The sequence below is a fragment of the Perognathus longimembris genome, chromosome 4 (assembly GCF_023159225.1).
Source record: "Perognathus longimembris pacificus isolate PPM17 chromosome 4, ASM2315922v1, whole genome shotgun sequence".
Lineage (NCBI taxonomy): Eukaryota > Metazoa > Chordata > Mammalia > Rodentia > Heteromyidae > Perognathus > Perognathus longimembris.
Window position 1 is genome coordinate 90,697,057 of NC_063164.1, and position 27,159 is coordinate 90,724,215.

Consider the following 27,159-nt stretch of genomic DNA (forward strand, 5'->3'; position numbering starts at 1 on the left):
TAACAATGACAAATTGTGTGGCGATGAACATAGTTGTGCTGGTGGCATTAGTGTGTTCTTGCTTGTAATCTTTTGGGTAGATGCCCAAAAGTGGGGCTGCTGGAAAACCTAGATATCTTTTATTCATTTTTCTATTGTGATATGTTCATGCATACATGTAGTTTGCTTCATACAAATCCACTCCCTTTACCATATACTCATACCTTCTCTGAACTTTTCAAATATTAGGGTGTATGTGTATGTGTGTGTGCACACAAACATGTGCATGCTCACAGGTGTGTGCCAGTCCTGGGACTTAAATTTATTTATTTTAACCTCCTGTAAAGATTTTAATATTTGGCTTCTGTATATGGAAAAATGTGTGTGCAATATGTATAAAATGTAATTGTTTTGCCAATTTGAAAATCTCATTTAAAATATATTTTATTGTTATTTTAGAGGTGATATGCAGAGGGATTACAATTCCATGAGTCAGTCAGTTAATGAGTACATTTCTTTTGAACCATGTCTCCCTTTCCCTGGCTCTCTGTTTTTCACTTCGGTCCCCACACACAAGATATGTAGGTCATAGTGTCTAGTGAGCACCACAGCTGCATTTGCTCACCCTTTGTTCCACTATTTCTGTGCTGGATCTTCAATTTAGGTCCTGAACCCTGTCCCTGAGCTTTTTTGACCAAGGCTGGAGCTCTGCCATTTGAACCACAGCCCCACTTCTGGCTTTTTTTTTTCCTGGTGCCTGGCCTTAAATGGCAGTTTTAAGTTTCAGTATGGTGTGTGTATGTGTGTGTGTGTGTGTGTCTGTGTGTCTGTGTGTCTGTGTGTGTGTGTCTGTGTGTAAGATCCTTCAATCCTCTCTACCTGTCAGTTTCCCTGCCTTTCCCTGCAGCAATCCCATGGCTACTGTGCATTTGTGATCCCCTTCTAAGAATATCCTCCTTCAATCATACTGTGTGAATGTCTAGAGTCCTGTATGCTTTATCATTTCCAAGTGCATTTTTTTTGTCTTTTATCATCCAATGTGTTTACTTGTAGATTTATAGGCACTTTCTAGTTACAACAAATAAGGGAAACCCTGTACCCTATGTTTCTTTGAGTTTGGCTTAATATAATTTTTTCCATTTCCTTATGAATAATACGAGATAATTCTTTCTGCTGAATGAGTAGATTTTCATTGTGCATATACCACATTTTCTTGATTCATTCATCCACTGAGGGGCATCTAGGTTGATTCTATAACTTGGCTATGGTAAACAATGTTTCAAGGAACATAGTTGTGCTGGTAGCTGTAGTGTGGCCTGGTTTGTGGTCAATAGGATAAATGCCCAGGAACAGCTGGGTCATAGAGAAGCTCTATGTTTAGTCTTTTGAGGAACCTCCACACTGCTTTCCAGAGTGGTTGGACAAGTTTACACTGCCACCAACAGTAGTGGTGTTCCCTTTTGGTCACATCCCTGCTAGCATCTGTATTGTTAGTTTTCTTGATAATGGCCATTGTAACTGGGGTGAGGTGGATCTCAGTGTTGTTTTGCTTTACATTTCTTTTTTGGGGTGGGGGGCTGCCAGTCCTGGGGCTTGGACTCAGGGCCTGAGCACTGTCCTGGATTCTTTGTGCCCAAGGGTAGCACTCTACCTTTTGAGCCACAACGCTACTTCTGGCTTTTTTGTTTATGTGGTGCTAAGGAATTGAACCCAAGGCTTCATGCATGCTAGGTGAGCACTCTACTGCTAAGCCACATTCCCAGCCCCAATTTGCATTTCTTTAATGGCCAGAGATGTTGGACATTTCTTCATGTGTCTATTGGCCATTCTTACTTCTTCTTCTGAGGAGTCTCTCTTTAAATCCTTAGACCATTTATTAACTGGGTTGTTGTTTCTTTGAGGGTTCATTTTGGGGGGGCAGTTAATTTTTTGAGCGCTAGGTATATTTTGAATATGAGGCCATTGTCTTAGGAACAGTTGCATTAACTTTGGCCATCTCTCTCTACCAGGCGTCCTTTATGGGCAGCTGTGTTGTGTACTTGCATCCACTGGACTTGCATATCCAGTTTTTTGTTTTGTTTTGTCAGTTGTGGAGCTTGAACTCAGGGCAGGGAAGCCAGCTGGAAGGCTCCCACAGAAGCCCATTGGAGAGATGATGGCTGTTTGAATGAGAGTTATGGTGGTGGGAATGGGCAAAATTGGGTGAATTTGAGGACAAACAGGTCCTGATTATTTGGAAACTGGAAGGGAGGAGGAGAAAGAAGATAAGAATATTGTCTTTACTTCTGATTTAGCAGGCAGTAGCTGAGGATCACACCAGGCAGAAGGAAATTTTGCTCTTACAAAAGATTGCATTTGAGATCCCTTGATGTTTACAAGTGTAAATGTACAGTACATAGATATCTGTGCAAAGTTCAGAGATAATGTCCAGGATAAATAGTAAAAGTAGGAATTATGTGTATGTTGCTGACTTGTAGTACTGTGGTAACTGTGCTATCAAGTGGGTGGGGGGGTGTATTGGGTAGAGAAGGAAAGAGACCATATTTATTCCTCTATCAAGTTAGCTTATTTATCAAGATAGAAAGTAGCAAATCCTATTACTGATTAGCTTAACTTCAAGTAAAAACAGTTTTGTCAAAATATTCTCACTGATATTTGATTATGTTGTCAAAGACAATGTAAAAACTATTTGAAAAGGGTTTTTGTATCTTTTGAAAATTGTTTTCAAAGGCATTGAATATATAATTTATTACAATAGTAAAGAATATATACATATATGGGTTTTCTTGAAAATACTTAGGACTTAGTATCAGCAAAAAGTTCTATCTTAAGGAACTGATACATTTCATTAAGGGCAGAAAAAATATTTAACCTAATTATGCTAACTTAATATATGTTAAACCTTTATCTAAAATATGTAATCTAAGTATAACCAGAAATTCAAACCTGCATTAATCAGAAGGGCTTAAGCTTATTCCCTGCTTTTTCCAAATCAGTTTTGTCTAACTTTATTTCTAGAGGTGTCATTGACTTCAGCTATTATGTAGTTAATAAGCTCAATGTAGAAAATTATTTACATTGTTTTCAGAACGTAAAAATTATTGACAATTACTATATAAAAGTCAATAAGCAAGTGTAACAATGTTCCATACACTCATGAATAATTTTGATGGAAAGTCAGGTATAAAAACTTCAAATCTGGCTCAGTCAGTCTAGCAGTGTTAACTTATCTGTAAGTGGTCAGTACCTTCCGTGTGGGGTAGCTTTAGAGAATAAATGTGTTAGTACACACAAAGCACCTACTAGATTTGTACAGTAGGGGCTGAACTGTTTTTTTGTTTATTTACTGGTATCCTCAAAACTCCAAATTATGCTTTTATGGGAGGATTTGTTTAGAAAGTAATATTCTAATTTTTTAAATCATACCTTTACCTCAGTTATACATGCACTTACTGTCACATTTGAAGCTGAATTTCTAATGTCTCTACATTCATTAGTATGTGGTCTATACCCAATTTGTGCTGTTGAATGAATTAGTGGTAAATGCATGCGAGAATGAATGGTAAATAGGCCTGGACTGTGTCCATCTTTCTTGGTCACTCATTTTCCCACCTTCATTTCAGCAGCACCCTAACTCTTCTCAGTCCTTTGGAAACCATCTTATCCACCTCCATTATGATGCTTCTCATAATTATGATGTGCACAGATTGGTCACTTGCATCTATGTAGGTGGTTTTCACACTATTTCTAGTGGATTTTCATTAATTAAAAACATTTTGCTGGGCACTAGTGGCTCATACCTGATATCCTAGTACTCAGGAGGCTGAGATCTCAGGATGGAGATTCAATGCAAGCCCCAGCAGGAAAGTCTGTGAGACTATTCTGTCCAATTAACTACTAAAAGGCCACAGGTGGAGCTGTGGCTCAAGTGGTAGAGCACTAGCCTTGAGCAAAATTAAGGCTCAGGGACAGCACCCAGGCCCTTAGTTCAAGCCTGAGGACCAATACCATAAAAAATAAAAAGATTTGTGCTCGCTTCGGCAGCACATATACTAAAATTGGAACGATACAGAGAAAATTAGCATGGTCCCTGCGCAAGGATGACACGCAAATTCGTGAAGCGTTCCATATTTTTTATGCCTCTATCAGAAAGAATGACATTGTCCCATTTGTAAGGAAATGGAAGGACTTGGAAAAAATTATACTAAGTGAAGTGAGCCAGACCCTAAGAAACATGGACTATATGGTCTCCCTTATTGGGAATAATTAGTACAGGTTTAGGCAAGTCATAGCAGAGCATCACAAGGCCCAATAGCGATACCCTTATGAACACATAAGATGATGCTAAGTGAAATGAACTCCATGTTATGGAAACAATTGTTATGTCACAGTTGTAACTACTTTCAACGTCCCATGTGTATCTGTAGCTTCTATTATTGATGATGTTCTTGTATCACCTTCCTGTGGTTGTACCTACACTATCTCTGTAATCTTATCTGAGTATATTGGAAACCGTGTATACTGGTATTGGAAGTAGGAAATTGAAAGGGAATATCAAATTTGTCAGACACAGGGTAAAAAAAGACAAACAACTCCAAAAGCAATACTTGCAAAACTGTTTGGTGTAAGTGAACTGAACACCTCCTTGGGGGGGGGGGGGAGGGAAAGGGGGAGGAGGGAGGGGGGTATGAGGGACAAGGTAACAAACAGTACAAGAAATGTATCCAATGCCTAATGTATGAAACTGTAACCTCTCTGTACATCAGTTTGATAATAAAAATTTGGAAAAAAAATACTGGAAGCTGAAAAAAAAAATAAAGAGATTTGCCTCAAGTCCCATAACAAACACACTTAAATTCACTGATTATTAGAAAACTCTGGTGGTTTGATGATACCTTATCTTTCCTTGGAAGGAGCTTTATATCCAGATGGAACATCTGGAAGGAACAAGGATGATGACATGGTTTCTCCTGGCAAGAACTACACCTATGTGTGGCCAGTGAGAGAAGAGTATGCACCTGCTCCTGCAGATGCCAACTGCCTGACCTGGGTGTACCATTCTCACATTGATGCTCCGAAGGACATCTGCTCTGGGCTAATTGGACCCCTGCTGGTGTGTAAAGAAGGTACAGTGCCTCCCCACTTCCAAGATTCTCTTCCCAGGTAACTCATGTGTAGAAGGAAAATCAGATTCGGGTCCAGTTTCACTTGCCTTCCTTGTTCCACACAGAATATACCTCTTTCTCTAAACTTTCTTTAGCATTCTGGAAATTCCTATCACATGGATGATGGCTCTAACATCATAACAAAAGGCAATATTTCATATGCTGCTCAAGAGTCACAGGAGCATTCTGAAATGTATCTGATTCATATTTATAAAATAACATTCCACAACACTATTTGCCTAAGTGTGAAAGTTTTCATCAAAAGACCTGAGACAACTTCTGCTTCATTATTACAAATAGATACTAAGTTTGCCACGTCACTCCGTAGTAACTAACGTAGTGTGTCTGTATTGTCAATAAAATCTACCTACCTAAAGGCAGCGAGGTTTCCCAGGCTACAGTTGTGGATATTTCTTTGTTTTATGACTTTTCTTTTATTCTGAAATTTCTAACAAAGCCCTTGTTTTTTGAGGGGGTTTGGGGTTATCCAATTATGTTTAGCCCTTTGAACAAACTTCAGGTCTACCAAATGCTGTTGGTTAGGAAGAAAGCTCATTTTAATTTAGCTCACCTTGAACTTTCATCTTAATCCACTCTCTGAATGAACCCTGTAGGTATGCTGAACAGATACTCAGGCACAAGGACTGACGTGGATCGAGAATTTGTTATAATGTTTACTCTTGTGGATGAGAATCAAAGCTGGTACCTTGATGAAAACATAAGGCATTTCTGCACAGACCCTGACTCTGTTGACAAGAAGGATGCTGTTTTCCAGAGAAGCAATAAAATGCATGGTGAGTGTCTCTCAGCCTCTCCAGTGTGCCAGTGCCTCCTGAGCCATGAGATACTTCAGGAGGCATGCTAAACCTTGTTTTTCAAAATATATAATTTAGTGATAACAGTGGTTTGAAGTAATATGAAGAAGATACAATACATATTGGAGTCTAAACAACCTGCAGCACAGTAGATACAAGGTAAATTGAGCATGATGGACATGGTTGTGGTATAGAAAATGGAAGGATTAGTGTTGTAATTAGGAAAGACTTGATGGATGAAGTAATCCTGGAGAATGAATTCGATTAGATTGACATAACAGAGAATGGAATCACCATCACATAATAATTCTGTGTTTTATATCCTCTTGCCTTATCCAGCAACTATTTCACAAGTGGCTGCCAACTTTTAAGAATTATGCTATGCATAAGGTGTAAAGGGACACTTGGAGAATTTGTAATGCTATGTTCCCAGGCATTCTTTAAGCAAAGTTTTATGGAGCAACCAATGTACACCAGACTTTGTATTTGTTCAAAAGTTCTATAATTATCCTTGTAGTTGAGACATAAAACTTACTTGTGGTTGTTCTTTACAATGGTGGCTTAATGCAACATTTTAGGATGTAAAGATTAAGCTCTCTATTTCCACTCTTTCTGGAAAGCTTTAGAGGACATACAGGAAATCTTTAATGCAAATATCCCCCTTCATTTAGTGTGAAATTACATTTTAGAATCATCCTGAGGCAGCCTCAATGTTGTCACAAAATCCTATGAGGAAGGAGAGGAGTTGTATACCCCCACCCCCACCCCGCCTCATTTTATGAAAGAAGAAACTGAGGTCAGCTGAACATTAAGTACTTGCCCAAGGTCCAAGTGATCATTAGTTCTGAGTTTTTGAGATAACCTGGGAGAGACATCCCATAACAAATAAATTTTAATTTGTCAGTGCTGGATTGTAAAGTACACCAAGGCATGGCTATCAGTGCTTGTGCTTCCATCATAGCACATGTTGTCGTTGTCAGACTTTTCCTCACTGTGACAAGTGAACAGAGAAACAGTGTTCAGAAGTTTCATCCCATTATCAGTTGGCACCATGGCTTGGGCCTAACATGAGGCAGAACATCATTATGAAATGGAACCACTGCTCACTTAATGGCAGCCAGGAAGCAGAGAGAGAAAGAAAGTGAGCTGGTACTCTCTGGGTTTTGGGTTTTTTTCCATTTGAGCCCACAGCCTTTTGGATGATGCCACTCATATTCAAGGAGGGTTTTCTTTCCCCTTAGTTGCTGTTCTATAGACAATTGACTTTGGAAACACCCTCACAGACATACTGTGCCCCAAAGCTTGCTTCACTGCTCTCCTAGGTATCACTCTGCTCAATCAGGTTGACAGTCAGGATAGTGTCACACATGCTCTCTTTTTCTTCCTTCTGACAATGTTTTAGCGTCCCTATGTATAGTTGTACTTTGAAAATATGTCAGGAGGGAAGGCAGTGAGGGAGGGAAGAGAAATAGGAAACAGAGAAGAAAGAATAAAATAAAAATTCAAGTAATTAAAAAATTGTTTTGCCTTCCTGTGGTTGTACCTACACTATCTCTGTATCTTATCTGAGTATATTGGAAACTGTGTATACTGGTATTAGAACTAGGAAATTGAAAGGGAATACCAAAATCAAGAGACACATGGTAAAAAAAAAAAAAAAGACAAACAACGACAAGAGCAATACTTGCAAAACTGTTTGGTGTAAATGAACTGAACAATTCATGGGGGGGGGGAAGGGAAAGGGGGAGGGGGGAGGGGGGAATGAGGGACAAGGTAACAGACAGTACAAGAAATGTATCCAACGCCTAGCGTATGAAACTGTAACCTCTCTGTACATCAGTTTGATAATAAAATTTTTAAAAAAATTGCTGTGACCAATTTTTAGTTCTAAATGAGATTGAAAATGTCAAAAATTGTTGATAACTGCTTAAGTATAGTGAGGGTTTAAGACTCTGACTATATAATCCCCTATCCTCTACCACGTATTCTTCTGGAGTAAAAATGTCCAACATAGAGGAATAAACCATACAAACAAATACAGACTACATCTTAAAGACAAACCAGCCTGCATGCAGAAGTAAGTGTTTGCAAACAATCAGTCCTTCTTCGAGACTGGCAAATGAGAACTTGCCAACTACAAGGGGAGCAAAAAAACCCTAGTTTATGAACAATGCTAATCAACACAGTATTATTGCTTAGTTTATTCAAATCCACTAAAATGGTTTGGAAATAATTGTGCTCCCTATATCATTATTATCCTAGTAACAATAGCTTCTAAAACCCTCAGTTGGGATTTACTCAAGCTTTGGTAAAGTTGTAGCTGTCATTTAGATGATAGCATTCAGTGTTGGACTTATGACATAAGCTCAGGACTTCTACCTTTATAACAGCTATAAAATATTGCCTTACCTCCTTGCCTTGTGTGTGCTAGCATGTGCAAATGTGTATGTGAGAGAGAGATGGAAAGAGAGAGAGAGAGAGAGAAGGAAAGAGAAAGAGAGAGACAGAGAGAGAGAGAGAGAGAATATACTGGGGTTTGAACTCAGCATCTGAGTGTTGTCCCTTAACTTTTTCTCTCAAGACCAGTACTCTACTACTTGAGTCACAGTTCTACTCTTGGCTTTTTAATGTTTAATTAGAAATAAGAGTCATGTATTTCTCTGCTTGGGCTGGCTTCAAACCTCAATCATCATGTCTCAGCTTCCTGAGTAGCTAGGATTACAGGTATAAGCTATCAGTACCCTAGCTCTCCCTGCTTTTGAAAAAATGTGTAATGTAAATGTGTGGGGGGTGGGCAGAACTTCTCCATAAAACATTACAATGATCTGCATTGGCTTTCCAAATTAATGGTGTGTCAGTCTTGTTTGCCCTTGTATGGGAGCCTTTTCCACTAGTGTTATTTTTAAAAAATGTGTAATGTAAATGTGTGGGGGGTGGGCAGAACTTCTCCATAAAACATTACAATGATCTGCATTGGCTTTCCAAATTAATGGTGTGTCAGTCTTGTTTGCCCTTGTATGGGAGCCTTTTCCACTAGTGTTATTCTTCTTTCAGCCCTCAATGGATTCCTTTTTGGAAATTTCCCCGAACCCGACATGTGTGTTGGTGAATCTGTGTCCTGGCACTTGTTTGGAATGGGGAACGAGATAGACATCCATTCCATCTACTTTTATGGTAACACCTTCATCAGCAGAGGGCATCGGACTGATGTTGTCAACCTGTTTCCAGCCACTTTCCTGACAACAGAAATGATAGTTGAAAACCCCGGGAAGTGGATGATTACATGCCAAGTCAGCGACCACCTACAAGGTAAAACAGGACAGAGGACCTACAATGTGCTCACAGTGGGGCCACAAAGCCACACAGTCACTGCTACTTGCCCAATGCTTGCTGATTGGCAGATTCTTATATGTATTACAAGTACATAAGTATATACCAGGTCTTTTTAATTGAAATACTGCTCACAGACAATTATCAATCATGTCTCTATGAACAAGGAGGTGACTGAAAAAACTGATGAGACTTTCAAAAGGACTTACATTCTAATAGCAAGACACAGTTAGACATTTACAAAATGGGTAAAATGTGAGACCCAGTGATTGCTCCTAAGCTGAATCTTGAAATGTAGGTAGGAAGTGAATAGGTGACTGGAAATATTAAATGAGAGTTTAGCACTGAAAAAGACTTCCTAGATAATCAGGATCAATTCTCTCACCATCCTTAAGACAACACAATAAATTCTTATTTAGCTGGACCAAAAGATAGGTTCATGCTGGAGAAATAATAAGAGAGAAGCCTAAGGAGGCAAATTGGGCCCTTATGTTTTTAACTCTCAGTGGACTCCTCTTTGGAAACTTTGAACCTGACATTTGTGTTTGTAGAAAGGCTCTGATTAGTGAATTAAGGAGGCAGAACTGTGTGGGGGAGGATTCTCAGGCACACTAGTTACACACTATAGTCTTGGAAAGGTTAAAATGACCTACTTGTCACCAGATGCTGGCTAAGAAGTGCTAGAAGCATCAGAGCTACAGAATATAAAGGATTTATATCCCTGGATGGCCAGGGATGTTTTGATGGCATGGTTTTGTTCCTGTCAACGTTGCACAACAAATCTCAGTATTCGTTATTTCGATTAAATTGAACTCAACTTAAAAGTTAATCCGCTAATACCTTCCAGAGGAAGACAAGGATGAACAAGATAAAGTTCTGATTTTTAATCAATTCATTAATTAATGATTACCAACATTAGGGCTGCTATGCAGCCTCTAGATCTTAGCTCCCTAAGTAATTAGGATTACAGACATGAACCACAAGTCTCCAGCCAGGGTTAAATCTAAGAAGAAATGTTTTTGACCTAGGCATTCCAAATATAAACTTAAAATCAAGACAATGATTTGAGATTAATAATATTTCTTAGTTTGGCCAGTAGTAGTGAATGCCAGTTGGTGTTTATACATTCACTGATATCCATTATTACCCAAATTTTCCATGCCCTCGGGAAACTTAGTAAATATAGGAACTTAGTAAATATAGTCTGTAATCACATTTGGGGATACTGGCATTGTGTTTTAACGCATATATACCCTCACTATTTTCCATACCCTTATATGACAGCGTGTATAATTTAAAGAATAAAATCAATCTGGTACTAGTTCTCTGTAGTTTGCTTTTTACACCTACTAATACATCAGAAGAATATTTTCATGTCAATGAAAATGCCTATAATAGGGACACTGTACTTTATTTAACCAATATACCAAATGCTTAACACTTGCATTTTACTTTTTTTTGTTTTGCTACTAAAAACAGTTCATTGTTGTGTTTTCACTCTGAACATTTCTTTACCAAAACTTCTTCTTCTTTTTTTTTTTTTTTTTTTTTTTTTGCCAGTCCTGGGGCTTGGACTCAGGGCCTGAGCACTGTCCCTGGCTTCTTTTTGCTCAAGGCTAGCACTCTGCCACTTGAGCCACAGCACCACTTCTGGCCTTTTCTATATATGTGGTGCTGAGGAATCGAACCCAGGGCTTCATGTATATGAGGCAAGCACTCTACCACTAGGCCATATTCCCAGCCCCCTTAGCAAAACTTCTTGATTCGGAATTCATGGATCCAAGTTTAAGTTTTTAGAAAAAAAGCCTATGGCCACACATTGCTAAATTCTGTTTTTAGAAGTAGTTATTCTTCCAGCTATCATGTGTGAGCACACCCTTCCCTCTACTTATATGCCCACACTGAGAATTATTAGTCCTTTGTGTTCTTGAGCTCTTTTTACTTGATTTGACCGGTGTGATTTATTTTATTAAAAAAATCCATTTATGTCTTTGGACAGAAATGTTTATTGGAGTGTTTCTTTTCTTTATTTTTAGTTTGTTACTTAGCATATGTTAATTGTACAGAGGAGCTTATGTGGTATTTCCATGATGCATATAATAGACTCTGATCAATTGACCTCTTCTTTCCTACCCTTTGCCATTTTTACAAATTTAATGGATTTTATTGTTTGACTTTCTTATATGCATATAGAGGACTTAAACCATTATCTCTGCCCCCTCATACTCTCCTTTCACCCTTTCAGTGATGTTGAGGATCAGACTTAGCTCATGCAAACACTTACCCCTGAGCCACATCCCCAGTGATTCACATATGCATCTTTTGTCCTATATGTTGCACAATTTCTTTCCTCTCACTATTATTCTTTGTTTTTAACTTTGCATGTAGTCTAATTTTCTGCATAAAAGTTTTAAATGCTTTTCATTTAAATGTTTTTTCCTGAACTTCATTGACTCCTTGGCTTGTGTTTGTACAGCTGGTATGTTGGGGCAGTACAATGTTGGTAACTGCAAAAGTGATATTCCTCACCCCAAGATGAATGGTCAACAGAGGCGCTACTTCATAGCAGCTGAAAAAGTTCTTTGGGATTATGGTCCTCAAGGGTATGACAAATTCAGTGGTCTTCCTCTAAATGCCTCTGGCAGGTAAGCTCTTTGTGCCGGTCTCCTAAGCCCTTTGTAAGAGAGGCCTGTAGTAGGTTCTTCACATGATCTTTCTTGTATTTCAGGCCCCACTCTGATGACCACATGCCACATAGATGGCACAATGTCACTTCTTGTTTTTAACTTTTTGTTTTATTTTTATTGTTATTATAAAGGTGATGCACGGAGGGGTTACAGTTATTTAAGTCAGATAATGAGCGCATTTCTTTTTGGGAAATTTTGATTATCACCTCTTAAAAGTTCTTAATAGAAATACTTATGAGAATTGGCAGTGTTTATTTCCTTAAATCATTTATTCTTTCTTCAAACATTTCTTCAGTACCTAGTGCAAACTAGAGTGCAAAGTCCCATTTGGAAAACTAAGAGTAAGGCCACTGTGTGATTCTTTTTCAGTGGGAGAAATTCTTTTATAAGTGTAGATGAGTTTCTTTTGATTAATAACATCCCATCACTGTCCTTCAAGTGTTCCTTTCCTCCCTGTCCAACAATATGTCATTTGTTCCTTGAAGTTCCAGAGTCATAATTAATCATTTTTTCTTGGTTCCCAAAGCATCTAGTATTTTTCAAATTGAATCTTGAAATTTATGTGGTGTGAACTCCTGTGATTTGCAGAAGCATATGTGATGATGTCTACAAATGCATTAAAATGAACAATTGGATGCTAAGAATGATTACTACTTCCCAGCATCCTACTTAAGTCTTCTTTTTGTAACCAATACTGACAACCTTTACTTCTTTAACTATGTATTTCATTCATCCATTCTGTTCATTCATTCATACACACACACACACACTTCCACCAAACTAATGTGCCTGAAACTTGCATAAAGAATTTCTGTGAACCATACATAAAACCTTTTCATATCAGTATTCTCTATTGGTGAGCATTTCTTTATAAACAAAATAAGAAGAATGAGCTTTTATTATTATTATTATTTTATTTATTCTTTTGCTGATCCTGAGGTTTTAACTTGGGGCCTGGGTGTTATCCCTGTGCTTTTTATTCAAGGCTATTGCTCTACCACTTGAGCCATAGCTCCATTTCCATATTTTTCATGGACTTTCCTGCCCAGGCTTGCTCTGAATCTGAATCTGAGGATCTGGATAGCTAAATAGCTGGGATTGCAGACATATGCCACTGGAGCATATGAGTCCACTGGAGCATAGTGAGTTCTAGCTTTTTAAATAATTCAGAACCCTTCCAGAATTCCAAAGTGCCTTCTAAAAATGAAAACTTAAAGTACATTCAATCAGTATTTAGTATGGTATATGAAAGCACAATGAACTTTGTGGCAGGAGAGATGAAAAGTGTCTAAGACAATATCTCTGCCCTTATGTGGAGAAGGGAAACAGAAGACAACTTTACAAGTTTTGAGTAAGAGTGAGTTTGCTGGCTATTCAGAGACAACAAAAATAGCCATAGATCACTGCACACAGAAAATGGGATTTAAGTAGGATCTTGTAGAATCACAGCATTTATATAAGTGAACAGTGAAAGCAGGGGAAGTTTAGATGTCGGGGTTAATGCAAAGCATGGTTATGTGGGAAAGATTGATTATCTTACAGTGACTGCAGTGGTTATTTGCATAAAGAAATAAGCACTTGGGCTGGGGATATGGCCTAGTGGCAAGAGTGCTTGCCTCACATACATGAGGCCCTGGGTTCAATTCCCCAGCACCACATATACAGAAAGCGGCCAGAAGTGGCGCTGTGGCTCAAGTGGCAGAGTGCTAGCCTTGAGCAAAAAGAAGCCAGGGACAGTGCTCAGGCCCTGAGTCCAAGCCCCAGGACTGGCAAAAAAAAAAAAAAAAAAAAAGAAAGAAGCACTTGGATAGATCAATATAGAGAGAGCCTTGTAATAAACTAGACATTGATCACAAAGGTTTTTTAATACTTTAAAACTTGGATTGGCAATTAGAAGCAATTGAACATTTAAGGACAGGTAAACAATAGTGCTGGTGATCTTTTGGATATTAATGTTGTGGTAATGTGTACAATAAGAAAAAATTGAATAAGCCAGAGTGAGATGAAGGTGCAGAATATGCAATGAGGGGGTTTGTATAATGTTCCAAACCAAGGTGATGAGGCATCAACTGGGCTTTCGGATTAGGAAGACAAGGAAAGAAAAGATTAACAAAGCATGTTGAAAAGGAAGGGTACAGAACTAATGGAGTGAGGATGAGCAAGATAAGGGGATTAGATAGAAAAAGAAGAGAAAGACAATGTGTGACTGGCTGTAGGAGTGGTATTGCCACTGGTGGAGGGGAGGGAGTTGAGAGGTAATGCTAGTCAGAAGTTACGTTACTGTATTTTGCAATTCTGAAATTTGATTTTTCATGAATATAGTTTATGGATACTTCCCATTAATTAAGTGGCTTGATTAACTAGGCGCTCCATTACTTAATCATGCCAGATACCACAAATCCCACCATATGCAGAGCATATTCACACTGATATCATCAGCAAGAGATCGAGGGCTGCTTGCTCAGCAAAGAAACCTGTTAGCTCTTTATTACTTTGTAGGACACAGTTCTGGGGCTCTGACATTGGTAAGTAAGGAGTTTGCAGTAACTTATTTGGCTGCTGCATTCCTCGGGAAGGGAATACCACGGTCAAGAGAGAAATGAGCTTGATCACTTCTGTAGACTTTTAAGGCTGGTTGACTCTCCCTGGGAACTTTGTTGAAGCTGACTTTTCTGGGGAGATTGATGGGTGAGTGGGATGGATTGTTATCATTGAAGATCTGTCGTTAATGCCTTCATGGATGTGTCAGGATGTGTGTTCAATCATGTTTTGATGTCATTTACAGAGACTCTGCACTCTACTTCACACAAGGAGAACACAGAATAGGAGGGCGATATTGGAAGGCTCAGTATATAGAGTATGTGGATGCAACCTTTACTCAAAGAAAGAGACCCTCTGGGACAGAAGGCCATCTTGGAATTCTTGGTACAGTAAAACCATCCTCGTGTTTGGAGGGGTCATGCCTTACTGGGGAATAATCATCTCCACAAAATGACTCATCCCCTCATGTTGACTTCCTTTTCTCTCACTCACTTCCTTCCCCTCTCAAAATTTTCTAGGCCCAGTCATAAAGGCAGAGGTAGGTGATACCCTGCTAGTGACTTTTGCCAACAAAGCTGACAAGGTCTACAGCATTCTACCCCACGGTGTGCTCTATGACAAGGCATCGGATGCGGCACCAAACTTAGATGGTGAGTCTCAGCCTAAGCCTAGAGAGGTGTTTTCTGCAGGGCTGAGTAGAACATATTTCACATAGAAGGCACTCAGTGATGTCTCATGCACTTGCATTTGATTGTTGACGGGACTATATCACTCTCTTAAAGTTTGCTGTCGGGGCTGGGGATATGGCCTAGTGGCAAGAGAGCTTGCCTCACATACATGAGGCCCTGGGTTCAATTCCCCAGCACCACATATACAGAAAACGGCCAGAAGTGGCGCTGTGGCTCAAGTGGCAGAGTGCTAGCCTTGAGCAAAAGGAAGCCAGGGACAGTGCTCAGGCCCTGAGTTCAAGGCCCAGGACTGGCCAAAAAAAAAAAAAAAGTTTGCTAAGTCTGGTATTGAGTACAAAATCGTGTACATTCTACAAAGTAGATAGTCCTTTGAGTTCAGGTTCTACTTCATGTAACAGCAGTCTGTGGTAAGCAGTCAATCTTCCCTGGTGGGACTTGTAAGAGAAAATAGATCTCCTTCTGCAAGGCGCGCCAACGTTGGAGAGAGACACCAGGATGAATCCAGCCTGTGCAGAGTTTGCTGTTGACTTGAGTAACCATTTTATTTGTCCCCTTAGGATTTCTGAAACCTGGGGCACACGTCAAGCCTGGGGAAACCTTCACATACAGATGGATGGTGCCTGAAAGTGTCAGCCCAGCAGCTGGTGATCCACCCTGTTTGACCTATCTTTACTTCTCAGCAGTTGAGGCAATCAAGGATACAAGTGCTGGCCTTGTTGGACCTTTGTTAGTCTGTAAAAAGGGTGCTCTCAATGCTGACGGCACACAGGTACGTCACCAAATGTCACCAGGTATTATACGGGGGAGTAGACCAGCCATGTGGCCAAAGATTAGAATCTGTTACAAAAACACTAGCTCTTCTTTCCTCTTCAAAGTCATTCCCAAATAATGAGGGTCTTGTTTATTTTTTGCAAACTGTTGACCTAAATTTTCAGAGTACCCAAGGCCCACCCAGGATTGTTGCATTTCTATTTCTTGTTGCTTTGATTCTGGAATCTTCAGAGACCCACATGAAAAGCAATTAAGATCCTTCTTGTTTGACAATGTTTCTCAAAGTTTGCCCTAAAAAAGTTGGACCTTTTACATATTCTGTTCAGATACTGTAGATCAATTAAATCATAATCTCTAGGTGATTCCAGTTTTCAGCCAAAGCTGGTAACCCCTGTAACTCAGCATTGAAAATTGGAAGTTAATTACAATAGCTGAAAGAATGTTCGTAAATAATTTCCTATTAGAGACTTAGGATTTTGCACCGATTAGCAGTGAAAAGTACAAAATTTCAAATGTCCTCTACATGATATTAAGCCTATTTATGAAAAAAGAAAAGCCTACTTATCCAAACCTTTATGTCACCAATTAGACATTATAAGGAAATTGACGGAAGCTGTGATGTTTTGTAATATTTGGCATTGTAAAGACCCAGTTTAGAGCTCAAAGGAATTCTAGATTTCGATGACACAAGGATCTTGGGCTATCAGTTCCATGCAAGAATGAAAAATCCTAGAGATGTCTATTTCATGTGTAATGCTTGAGTATTTGCCCTGCACCTCAATAGTAATATAAGACAACACAGAGTGTACTTATTATGGTAGTAGGTCAGAAGAACTTATCACTCCAAGCATCTGTCTTTCCCAGTACATTAACTTGTTTCCTACTAATTAAATACCTGAGCCAAAAAATAAAGCACTAGAAAGTATTTGTAAAGTAGTTTTGATTTTTTCCCCTGTTGTACTTATTTAGTGATGAATTTTATGTTTTTCTAGATGTTTCTGTCAAAGTTGTTGTTTTGTCTAAGTCAAATATTATTTATGGTGAGATTAGTTATATGTGATGCAAGAAAAACAAAAAAATCCTGCAACCTCCCTGAATCTGAAAGTTTTTTCAGAAAGAAATCCATTTCACCAGATTCAAAGTTATTTTCAGTTCAAGAAGTAACCTACCTACTATGTATCAGTCTTTCTGCAGGTCAAAACCTACTCAGGCCTCTTCTAGGCAGGTGAAAAGATGAACAGGGAAAGATGTATTTATATATCTTTCTAGTAAGTTTTCATATGGATTGCATAGACTATGGCCAGGTGATGTAAAGCTTTCTTTCCCTTTCCTTTCCTTCCCTTCCCTTCCTTCCTTTTCCTTCCCTCCCCTTCCCACTCTCTTTCTCACTCCTCTCCTCTCTCCCCTCCATATCGCCCTCCCTCCTTCCCTCTCCCCTCCCTCTACATTAGAAGTCTGCAAAAGAAAAGGGAGGCAAACTATGTGTGTATCAGGACATAGGCAGAACACAGCAAATTCCCCTAGCTGCTTGTGAACTTGGCCTTGTTTCATAATACCAAGGAAGAAGAGTGCAGGGATGTAGCTGAGCGGCAGGCAGGCACAATATCACTGTAAGGACAAAAGAACAATCACATAGCATTTTTGAGGTACCTCTATGCCAGGCAGCAGAATGAAAGGCAACTTGGATGGGAAACATATTTGAGATGGAAGACATCAAGTTACAAAACATATATCACCTATTTGGTGCAGCTTGAAAGAAAAGTGTAATCTAAGTTTTATGAACTTATTATTTTACTCACAAATATGTATTGATCACCTGATTTTTCCAGGCATTTTTCTTGGGCCTGAGGGTACAGAGAGGAATTAAAAACTCCAAAATTGTCTCTCCTGCATACAGCCCATATTTCAGTGGGAAAAAAATAAAAATAAGTTTATAAGATATAATTTCAGGTGGCAATAAATGCGACAACTATAACACGAGTGGGGTAGAGTGTGAGGCAGAAGATGAATGGCAATTTATTTTTTTTCTCAAATTTTTATTATCAAACTGATGTACAGAGAGGTTACAGTATCATACGTTGGGCATTGGATGCATTTCTTGTACTGTTTGTTGATGAATGGCAATTTAACATGAGGAGCTCAGGAATGGCCACTCTGAGGAGTGAGCTAGGGAGGGGACTCTTTGAGGAGGGGAAACAGTACCCAAAAAGATCCCAATGCAGGAATAGAGCTGGTGTGTTGCTGATGGAAGAGCAAAAAAGGCAGAGTATCTTCTGAAAGCAAGGAGGAATAACATAAAATGAAGTGAGACAGAGAGGTTGAGGACAGAGTATTGGAGGTGATACTGAGAAGCTGTCAGAGAGGTGTAGCCTGCAAATGGGACTAACACAGAGCAGAACGCCTTCTGAGCAGGGATATCATGACTGGGAAGAAATTGAGAATGATTGAAGGGAGACAATTGATGGAGATGCATTGGACTCGTAAATTGATACATTGTGCTGAAATCCCCCTGTACAATTACTTAAAAATAGTAATTAAAAAGGGGGCTCCAAAAAGAAGCTTTGCATTGAATGGGTAAGATATAATAAGAAAGGCACATTTCCGGGATGTCAAGCCAATCCCTCAGTCATGCTCAGAATACTGATTTACAAAATGACTTGGTGAATCTGTAGCTCATGTTGGTCATTGCACACCCACTTTGTCTTAAATTTGAAAATGAAACATGCTATGAATTCCACAAGCTGTATGTTTTGTGTATTTCTTTTTTCCTCTGTAGAAAGGAATAGACAAGGAATTCTACTTACTGTTCACAGTCTTTGATGAGAATCTGAGCAGGTATTTTGATGAAAACATTCAGAAGTTTGCCTGGCATCCCTTCAGTGTTGACAAAGAAGAAAAAGAGTTTGTTAACTCCAACCGAATGCATGGTATGATAAATGGCTTTCCCTTCTAGAAATAAGAAGTGTAATGGAACTTGAAATGAAAATATTTGTGATGTTTTAATTATCTTAATTTTTGTTTCTTGGGTATTGCTCTTGGTCTCACAGGAAGTGATTTTATATCTTCAGCTTCACAGGTCATCTCCCACAGATATGGTAAAAACTTTATTTTTTCCTGTTGCCCATGACTTACACCTATAATCCTAGCTACTCAGGAAGCTGAGATCTGAGGATCTCAACCCAGCCTGGGCAGGAAATTCCATGAAATTCTTATCTCCAATTAGTTACTAAATAAAGAAAGCCAGCAGTGGCGCTGTGGCTCAAGTGGTAAAGCATTAGCTTTAAGCAGAAAAGCTCAGGGATAGCACCCAGGCCCTGAGTTCAAGCCCCAGGACTGGTGCACACACACACACACACACACACACACACACACACACACACACCTACCTTACTTTTATTTCTAAAACACCTTAATCAGCCTTAGATGAAAAAACAATACAGGATTTGAAGTAGCAAAGTCACAGTACATCAGAAAGGTAGAAAATTACTGATGAAAGTCTCCTTGGGTTTGTAATAACACCCAACTTGATAATGCAAGAAAGGAGATAATTATACAGAGCAAAGTATCCCTAATCAAGTATGTAAGAGTGACTACTTAAAGTGCTAATTTAGAAAATACTAACAATCTCAGATCTTCCTTTGGGAAAAATTACTTAATTTTCCCCGTCTCTGTTCTATAAAATATTACAACAGCAAAGTCAGAATTTGTGACTGAGAGGATTCTCATTGGTTTAGGGCAGCTACTTAAGATGACAGAATAATTAGCAAGAAGTCAAAATGAATGCCTGTGAAAGAGTGCAGTTGAGAAAAGTGCTAAGGCAAGTATTATCATGGGTGTGAAACTGCTCATTTAAGGACTGAACACATCTATTTAATCACTACAGGATTTTACTTCATTGTCACCTCTTCCATCTCTCCCCCATCTCTCCCAACCCTCTCCATCCCTTCACATTGTCAGGTTCCATTTTCACACATGCACATTGAATATTTTGATTTTTCACCACCCCCTTTCTCTCTCCATTCATTTGTCCCCCTATGATTGACTCACCCTCCCAAGGACAGCACATGCTCTAGCTTTCTGGTATTTTTTTTTAAAGGAGTCTTTAAAAACACATTATGAAAGAATAATAGCCCCCATGTACTTGTTCAAAATACATGGTATATGCCTGTGGAATTGTCACAATGAAACCTCATATTATTCATGTATGGTAACTCAAAAATAGAAAAACAGATCTACAGTTGTTTTTTTGTTAATGTACAAAAAAGAAATAGCCCCAACCTTCCTCCCAGAATAGGAAGCCAAAACAGTCCAAGGTTACAGTGACCCACAACAAGCAGGTCACAAGCCCCCATGGTCCTCATCCTCATATCCAACAGAGCCCCTCCAGGGCAGGATCTGGAAGCAGGCGACTTCCAGTACCATCGTCTAGGAAAAGCTTTCTGATCCCTGGATAAGAAATTTGTATCTGTAGTTTGTAGAAGATGGTAAAAGAGGGACCCACAACTAGAGCTGAGCAAACATGGTAATACCTTAATGGGGAAGTTAAATTGTAAGATAATTATCATCAGAGAGACCTTTATGGGGAAAAATTAAACTGATTGACCACATCAAATTCAGTTGCAACCTGGTTTGGTGATATGAAACTCATTTTTAATTTTTTACTAGTTTTAATTTTTTAACTAGTTGTACAAAAGAGTTGTCATTTAACAAATCAATTTATGAATACAATATAACTTGATCAATGTCACCTCTTTCAACATTCTCATTTTCACATGTCATTTTAGAAGCACGGTTAAGGAAAAAAGGGTGTCCAAATTCAGATTTCACATTAATTATAAATTAAATTCTAATGCTAGCCTTGCTTTAATAGGATAGGAGGAAGAAAGTAACAAAACAAAAGAAACTGGCCATAACATGGCACAGTACTTTGGGTTGCATGTACTTATAGGACATGTTTGAAAGGGGTTTATTCACAGAATCAATACAAGATCTAGAAAATAAAGCTTTAGGCAAAAGTTTAAAATCAAGAAAATATTCTCTACCAAATGCTAAACTAATTAAGACCAGCCAGCCAAGTACTAAATTTATTAAGACCTGTATTTACACTAATATTTTTTAACATTTGATGAGCAACAGTTTAGGTCATTTCTATGAATAGTCCTAGATTTAAGTATTCTTAGCCAGCAGTCACAGAAACAAAAAGAACTTTTTGACAAGGGGCTTATTCCAGAAGCCATTCATGTCTATAAACATTGTTGTTGTTGTTTGTTTGTTTGTTTTTTGCCCAATATGGGCACAAGTAGGGGTTAGGTAGAGATAGATATCTCTCTAAGGGACGATGATGTGGAGACATAATTATGTATACTCACCTATCAGACATTGCTATTTACCCCTACAGAATGGGAATGTGGTTTCTAATTTCTTCCCAAGACTTTAATCTAGATATAGACACGGTCAATAGATTGGGTTGATACAAAAGGTAAATTCAATTTGCTACACTGGAAGCACAGATGTCTTTATATGTAAGTTTTCACCAAAGACACTTCAAATGAACTGAGATATATTTCAATCCCCCAAACACTGGAAGTGAGAGGAGAAGGAAGGAGTATGGAAATATAATGAAGGCTGTGAACTTGTTCAAAGTACATGGTATATGCCTGTGGAATTGTCACAATGAAACCTCATATTATTCATGTATGCTAACTCAAAAATAGAAAAACAGATCTACAGTTATTTTTTGTTAATGTACTACTCCCACACCTCCCCCAAATCACTCTCCACCCATCAAACATGTGCCAATCAATGTTAACTGATTTTCACCATGTTTCACCATTGTTAATTCATTTTCACCATGAAAATAAAAGGATATAAAACCCATGAAATCGATCATGCCTGATAACTCCTAGAATGAAATGTGAGGTCATAGGCAATTGAAGATCTAGCAGAACTGAGTGAATTAATAACCGAGGAAGAGATATTTAACAAGGGAGATGCTAGATAGCAACTTCCAAAGAAAAGGGACTTTATACCAAAAGTTTTAAAAATGAGTATGGAGAAGCAGTGAAGTCATTAATGTTTGTTACATGCACCCTTACTGAGACTTGAACTCGGGATTCTTGCTCACTTGGCTTTTTCTCTCAAAGATGGTCCTCTACCACTTGAGCCTGAGTATCACTTCCAGCTTTTCACTGGTTAATTAGAGATAAGAATCTCATAGACTTTTCTTCCTGGAGTTGGTTCTGAACTGCAATCTTTAGATCTCAGCCTCCTGAGTAACTAGGATTACAAACATAGCCACCAACTCCTGGCAATCAATATTTTCACAAGGATGATGATCTTCACAGTCTGAAAAAGTGGAGTGGGACATATCATGCCATGAAACAATGTGTAGAAAAATTATTCACAAACAACCTGACTTTATTCCTTATTTATTCTTTTTTTTAAATTAAGCAGTTGTACAAAAGGGTTTCAATTCAACAAGTCAGATTATGAGAATAATGCCACTTGACCTCATTTACTCCTTGTATATATGTCATTAAATTTTTCTTCTAACTGTACTGTATTTTTATTATTGTTATTTTGCTAGTTTAAATGGGTCCACCCTCTAGCTTTTCCATCCAGATTTTAGTAACGTTTCTTTAATAGTTTTTATTTTCTAATAACAAGGATATTCTGGACACCACAAACACACTTGAAACCTTCCCCTCTCCCCCTGCTTCATCATGTTAGTAATCTCTCACTAAGGCGGTGTATTTTCAGTACGTCTACATACACAGAAGGTTCTGACTTTTCTTCTTGCTCCTATTTAGCTATCAATGGTTATATGTATGGCAACCAGCCAGGCCTCACCATGTGCAGAAAGGATAGAGTTTCCTGGCATCTGATTGGAATGGGCACTGACACGGACATGCATGGAGTTTATTTTCAAGGAAACACCATCCACCTCCGAGGCACTCATCGTGATTCCCTGGCTCTGTTCCCTCACATGTCCACCACAGCATTCATGCAACCAGACAATGCAGGTAAAAATGGCTGGCCTAGCTAGTGACCAAATTCCAGTTCTTCCTCATGGAGTGTTCTCTCAGAAGAAATGGATAGGCTTCTGACACTTCAACAGTTATAGAAGCAGAGTTTTCATTCAAATTAGAAGAGTCCCAGCTATTCTCGTCCAAACACCTGGTGCAAAGGGCAGAAGAGATTATATCCACGAAGCAGATGCAGAAGCCTTCGAAATTATTCCGCCATACTAATCCTAGGTGCATGCTCTTGAGTCCATGACAATCTCTGAGAAAAGGAATTTCTTACTCTCTTGAGCATGAACATCATTCTAGTGGCTGCTCCAATGCGTGTGGATGCTTCTAGGTATTAGAGATGTAGATGTAGTCCTAACTGTATTGAGCCTTGAGCTTTAAAACCTTCGCTTAAGAGCTCCCGCCACTAGGGGATCTATAATATTTGCCTTGTAAACTTCCTGTTCTGTTAAATCTCTCTGTTATAGAATGAGTGAACACTTACGAATAACCTAAAAACACAGTGTCATTTCATTTATGTTTTAAAAACACTCTTTAAGACCAAAGCGAGGAGAGGATTGAGAAGCAGCTAATTTCTTTCCGTTGGGGTCTGACTTTGAAAGCATTTCCAAGTCAACCCGACTGGCTTGGATGGGGATGCCCACGCGGCTTGGTGCGGGCCCCGCTGCCCGCAGCGGCCGCATCGCCTGAGGCTTCCGTCCTCCCCGCAGGTGTTTTCAAGGTGTTCTGCTCCACCTTGCACCACTTCGCCCGGGGCATGAGTCAGATCTACGAGGTCAGCAGCTGCGGCCACAGGGACCCCGCGGAGCAGCCCTACGGGATGCTACGAACCTTTTTCATCGCCGCTGAAGAGGTAGAATGGGATTATGCCCCTAACAAAAACTGGGAGTTCGAAAAGCAGCACTTGGACGCAGGAGGGGAAAGGTACCTGGGGCCGGGGACGCGCGTGCGCGCTGCTGCCAGCGGGCTGCCGGGGTTCTCCGCGCTCCGGGCGGTGCGGGCTTTGCCTGAGCGGGCGGGAGGCGGGCTCGCGCCCACCTTCCCCTGGAGGGGGCGGGCGGCCGTCCGGCGCCAGTTTCTGCGCTGGCGCCGCGGACAGGGGAGCCGAGCGACTGTCTTTCAGTGAGCGCTGAGAGAAAGGAGTCCTCCGTGCCGGGAAGCTGGGAGATGAAGGGCCAGAGGAGGGAGGGGGCAAGTGGATCTGTGGAGAGGACGGATCCCCGCACCGACGCGTGAGGGCGCGGGCGCGGGGGACGGGACGAGCGGCCGTGGTCTCGGGAGAGATCCCCGAGCTGGGAAGAACGCAATGCCCTCTCGGTGTCGGCACCGGAGACGTCTGCTCTCCCCACCCTCTCCCTCAGAACAGGTCCGACGCGGGGCTGCTGGCCGAGGGGTGAGCGGTGGTGCACTGTGCGCCGGTCCCCGGCGTAGGGCCATGCGTGCGGGTCCCGCGCGCGGGCTGTGCGTGCTGGTCCCTTGTGCGTGCCGCCCACCCCATCCCACCCCGTGCACCCCGTGCACCCCGTGCACCCCGTGCGTGTCCCCCACTCCCCCGTGCGTGCCGGTCCCGCCTCGAGACGTGTGCGTGCCGGTGCCCCGTGCGTGCTGGTCCCCCCCAGTGCGTGCGGGTTCCCCCTCCCCCCGCGGGCCGTATGCGTGCATGGTTCCGGGCGCCCTGCTCTGGAGGCCTGGGAGCCTTAAGCCCCCGGGCTCAGGACTGCGGTCCCAGCAGACTGCAGGCCTCCCCTCCGCCTCCCACGCTCCGCTCCACGAGGAAGCTTGGGAGCAGAGTTGAATTGCGGGTCGTGGCTAGATCGGGAATTGAACGGGAACCTTGTGAGGAGGCAAAGCCATGTGTTGTTGTCCCCGCAGCACAGTGCGTCGTAGTTCTCCAGTTCCTGTTTGCTTATTTTTTCATTGTCCAGGTGATGTACACAGGGGTTACAGTTAGGTACTGAGTACATTTCTTCTGAATAGTGTCCCCTCTTTTGTTTGCTTTTTTTATTTTGGGGGGCTTACAACTTGCCGGGGAGGAGCTCTGTTCCTGAACCGGATGTCTAGCACTTGTACGCTGTGTATTTGTAAGATAGAACCCACTCGGGATGGCTTGTACTTAAATCCTCCTATTTCTCTCCTTATAGCTGGGGCGACAGGAAAACGCAACACCCCACATTTCTGATGAAGTGGGATCTCATAAACTTTGAGCTTGGGCTTGTTCCAGCCTGTCCTCCCTCCTCAGCCTCACTAAATACTCTAAGGCTGCTTTTGTTTTGAGGTGTTTATGGTTCCTGGGGAAGAGAGAAGGTAACAGTGCCACCCAATGGATAGACGGAAAAGAAAGAAAAGAAAAAGAAACACTATTTTGAAGATTGCATTTAGGACAGAAGAATTTCAAATCAATTTGTTAATCTAGACACCCTTCTGGAATCCTAATGCTACCAGGAGAAGCAAAAATGACGCTAAAGCAGTAGAAAAGGAAGTGAATACTAATTTGGCTTTCTATAAAAATGATTGCAGTATTAATTAGCTACCATCACCAAATAAATAATTGTACAAAGATTTTCTCATGTATATAATCTTAGCCTACAAGTGTATAAAAGATCCAGCGTTCAGTATTTTCTTGTGACTCCTTTTCACTTCAATTTGAAGCCCCCATACTTCTGAATGACCAGGCAGGTCTAGTACCGGGCTCTGGGACTCTGTCCCAAGTGACACTAGAAAATAGAGAATGCTGATGGAGATGTGTAAATTCCATAATTATGCTTTTCCTGCCACTCTGATTTTCACTCATGAATAAATACAAGAAAAGACAGATAAGAACATGTTTACACGTTCAAAGTTCACCAAATTCTGTAGAAAAAAAAAGTCAGTACAGAACTGAAACAGCTTTTTCCAGTAGCACATTTACAATCTCTCTATAGATAGAAATCCAAGGACAAATATCTCTCTACACACATTTTCTGTGCATCTACCTTTTGTTCCAATGCCATTGGAGCACACATTAGGAATTTGGACGACTCTTGATTCAATGTCTGTGACATTGGTTTGTTTATGAGACATTATCTTCATCAGCGCAGGCCTTCTGCCATAACTTCAGTGTCATTAAGAGCATCTGGGAAGGCCTCAGAACCTTAGAAAGGAGCAGGTAGATTCATCTGCACAATTGCACAATTCTAGGAGACAGTTCTGTGAAAACAAGTGTGTGTGTGTGTGTGTGTGTGTGTGTGCGCCAGTACTGGGGCTTGAACTCAGGCCTAGGGCTCTCTCCCTTAGTTTTTGAACCACAGCTCTATTTTTTGGCTTTTTGCTGGTTAATGGTAATAAGTCTCACAGACTTCTGCCCAGGCTGGCTTTGAACTACTATCCTTAGTTCTTAGCCTCTTGAGTATCTAGGATTATAAACACAAGCCATGGGCACCCAACTATGTGAGAGCAAATCTGAAAAAAAATTAAGTTGCTGCATGCAGAATAACATTCCATATTGCTGAGCTTGTGGACTGACATGTGTACAATTGAGCCACATTATTATGGATTTCTCCATAATAATCATCAGCTATTGAGCAACCATTTGGGAGCATTTGCTCAGATTTTACAAACCATATATAGTTTGATCCCCACAATGTACTTGACCAATGCAACTAACTTTCCCCCAAAATTCCATGTAACGTTCTCATGATGACAAAGGACTTAATTAGTGATTAATATGCTCCTAGCCCATTGCTGGGCTTCTACCCAGAAAAATCATAAGCCAGGATACCATAAAGACACCTGCATATTCATAGAAAAATAAAGCTGGGAAACAGCTGACTCCAAGGTCTGTGTTGGTCAAAACCACAAGTATTCATAGAGCTCCTTGGAAAACAAAAGTAAAAGAAAAATCTCTTCCTTTCTAAAGCATACAGGCTAGATCAGAGGTGATGTTCTAGGCATTTTGCAAAGCATTGATGAAAGAGTGCAGAGGAAGAGACAAGAAGAAGCAGAAAGATGAGAGATTCACCATATTTTGGAGATAAAATAGATTTTTATTTTTCTAAAACTTATTTTTTTAATATTTTTCATTAGTCTTTTATTTATGTGGTACCAAGGAATTGAACCAAGAGTCTCATGCATGCTAGGCAAGCACTCTACGACCAAACCACGTTCCCAATACC

At 40.2% G+C, this 27,159-nt stretch overlaps 1 protein-coding gene and 1 non-coding gene across 2 annotated transcripts in view; both read left to right on the forward strand.

Annotated features, from left to right (window-relative positions):
- Hephl1 (hephaestin like 1) overlaps nucleotides 1-27,159 on the forward strand; it is a 91,249-nt gene that overhangs the window by 26,482 nt on the left and 37,608 nt on the right. The window contains exons 3-12 of the mRNA XM_048345636.1: nucleotides 4,893-5,105; nucleotides 5,759-5,938; nucleotides 9,014-9,268; nucleotides 11,766-11,934; nucleotides 14,762-14,901; nucleotides 15,036-15,167; nucleotides 15,764-15,975; nucleotides 18,754-18,904; nucleotides 22,787-22,999; nucleotides 23,719-23,932. Of these exons, the coding sequence (XP_048201593.1) occupies nucleotides 4,893-5,105; nucleotides 5,759-5,938; nucleotides 9,014-9,268; nucleotides 11,766-11,934; nucleotides 14,762-14,901; nucleotides 15,036-15,167; nucleotides 15,764-15,975; nucleotides 18,754-18,904; nucleotides 22,787-22,999; nucleotides 23,719-23,932 (1,879 nt within the window). The remainder of the gene's footprint in view (nucleotides 1-4,892; nucleotides 5,106-5,758; nucleotides 5,939-9,013; nucleotides 9,269-11,765; nucleotides 11,935-14,761; nucleotides 14,902-15,035; nucleotides 15,168-15,763; nucleotides 15,976-18,753; nucleotides 18,905-22,786; nucleotides 23,000-23,718; nucleotides 23,933-27,159) is intronic.
- Nucleotides 4,008-4,114, forward strand: LOC125350983. The gene has a single exon (XR_007210882.1). It is a non-coding gene; the product is annotated as a U6 spliceosomal RNA (small nuclear RNA).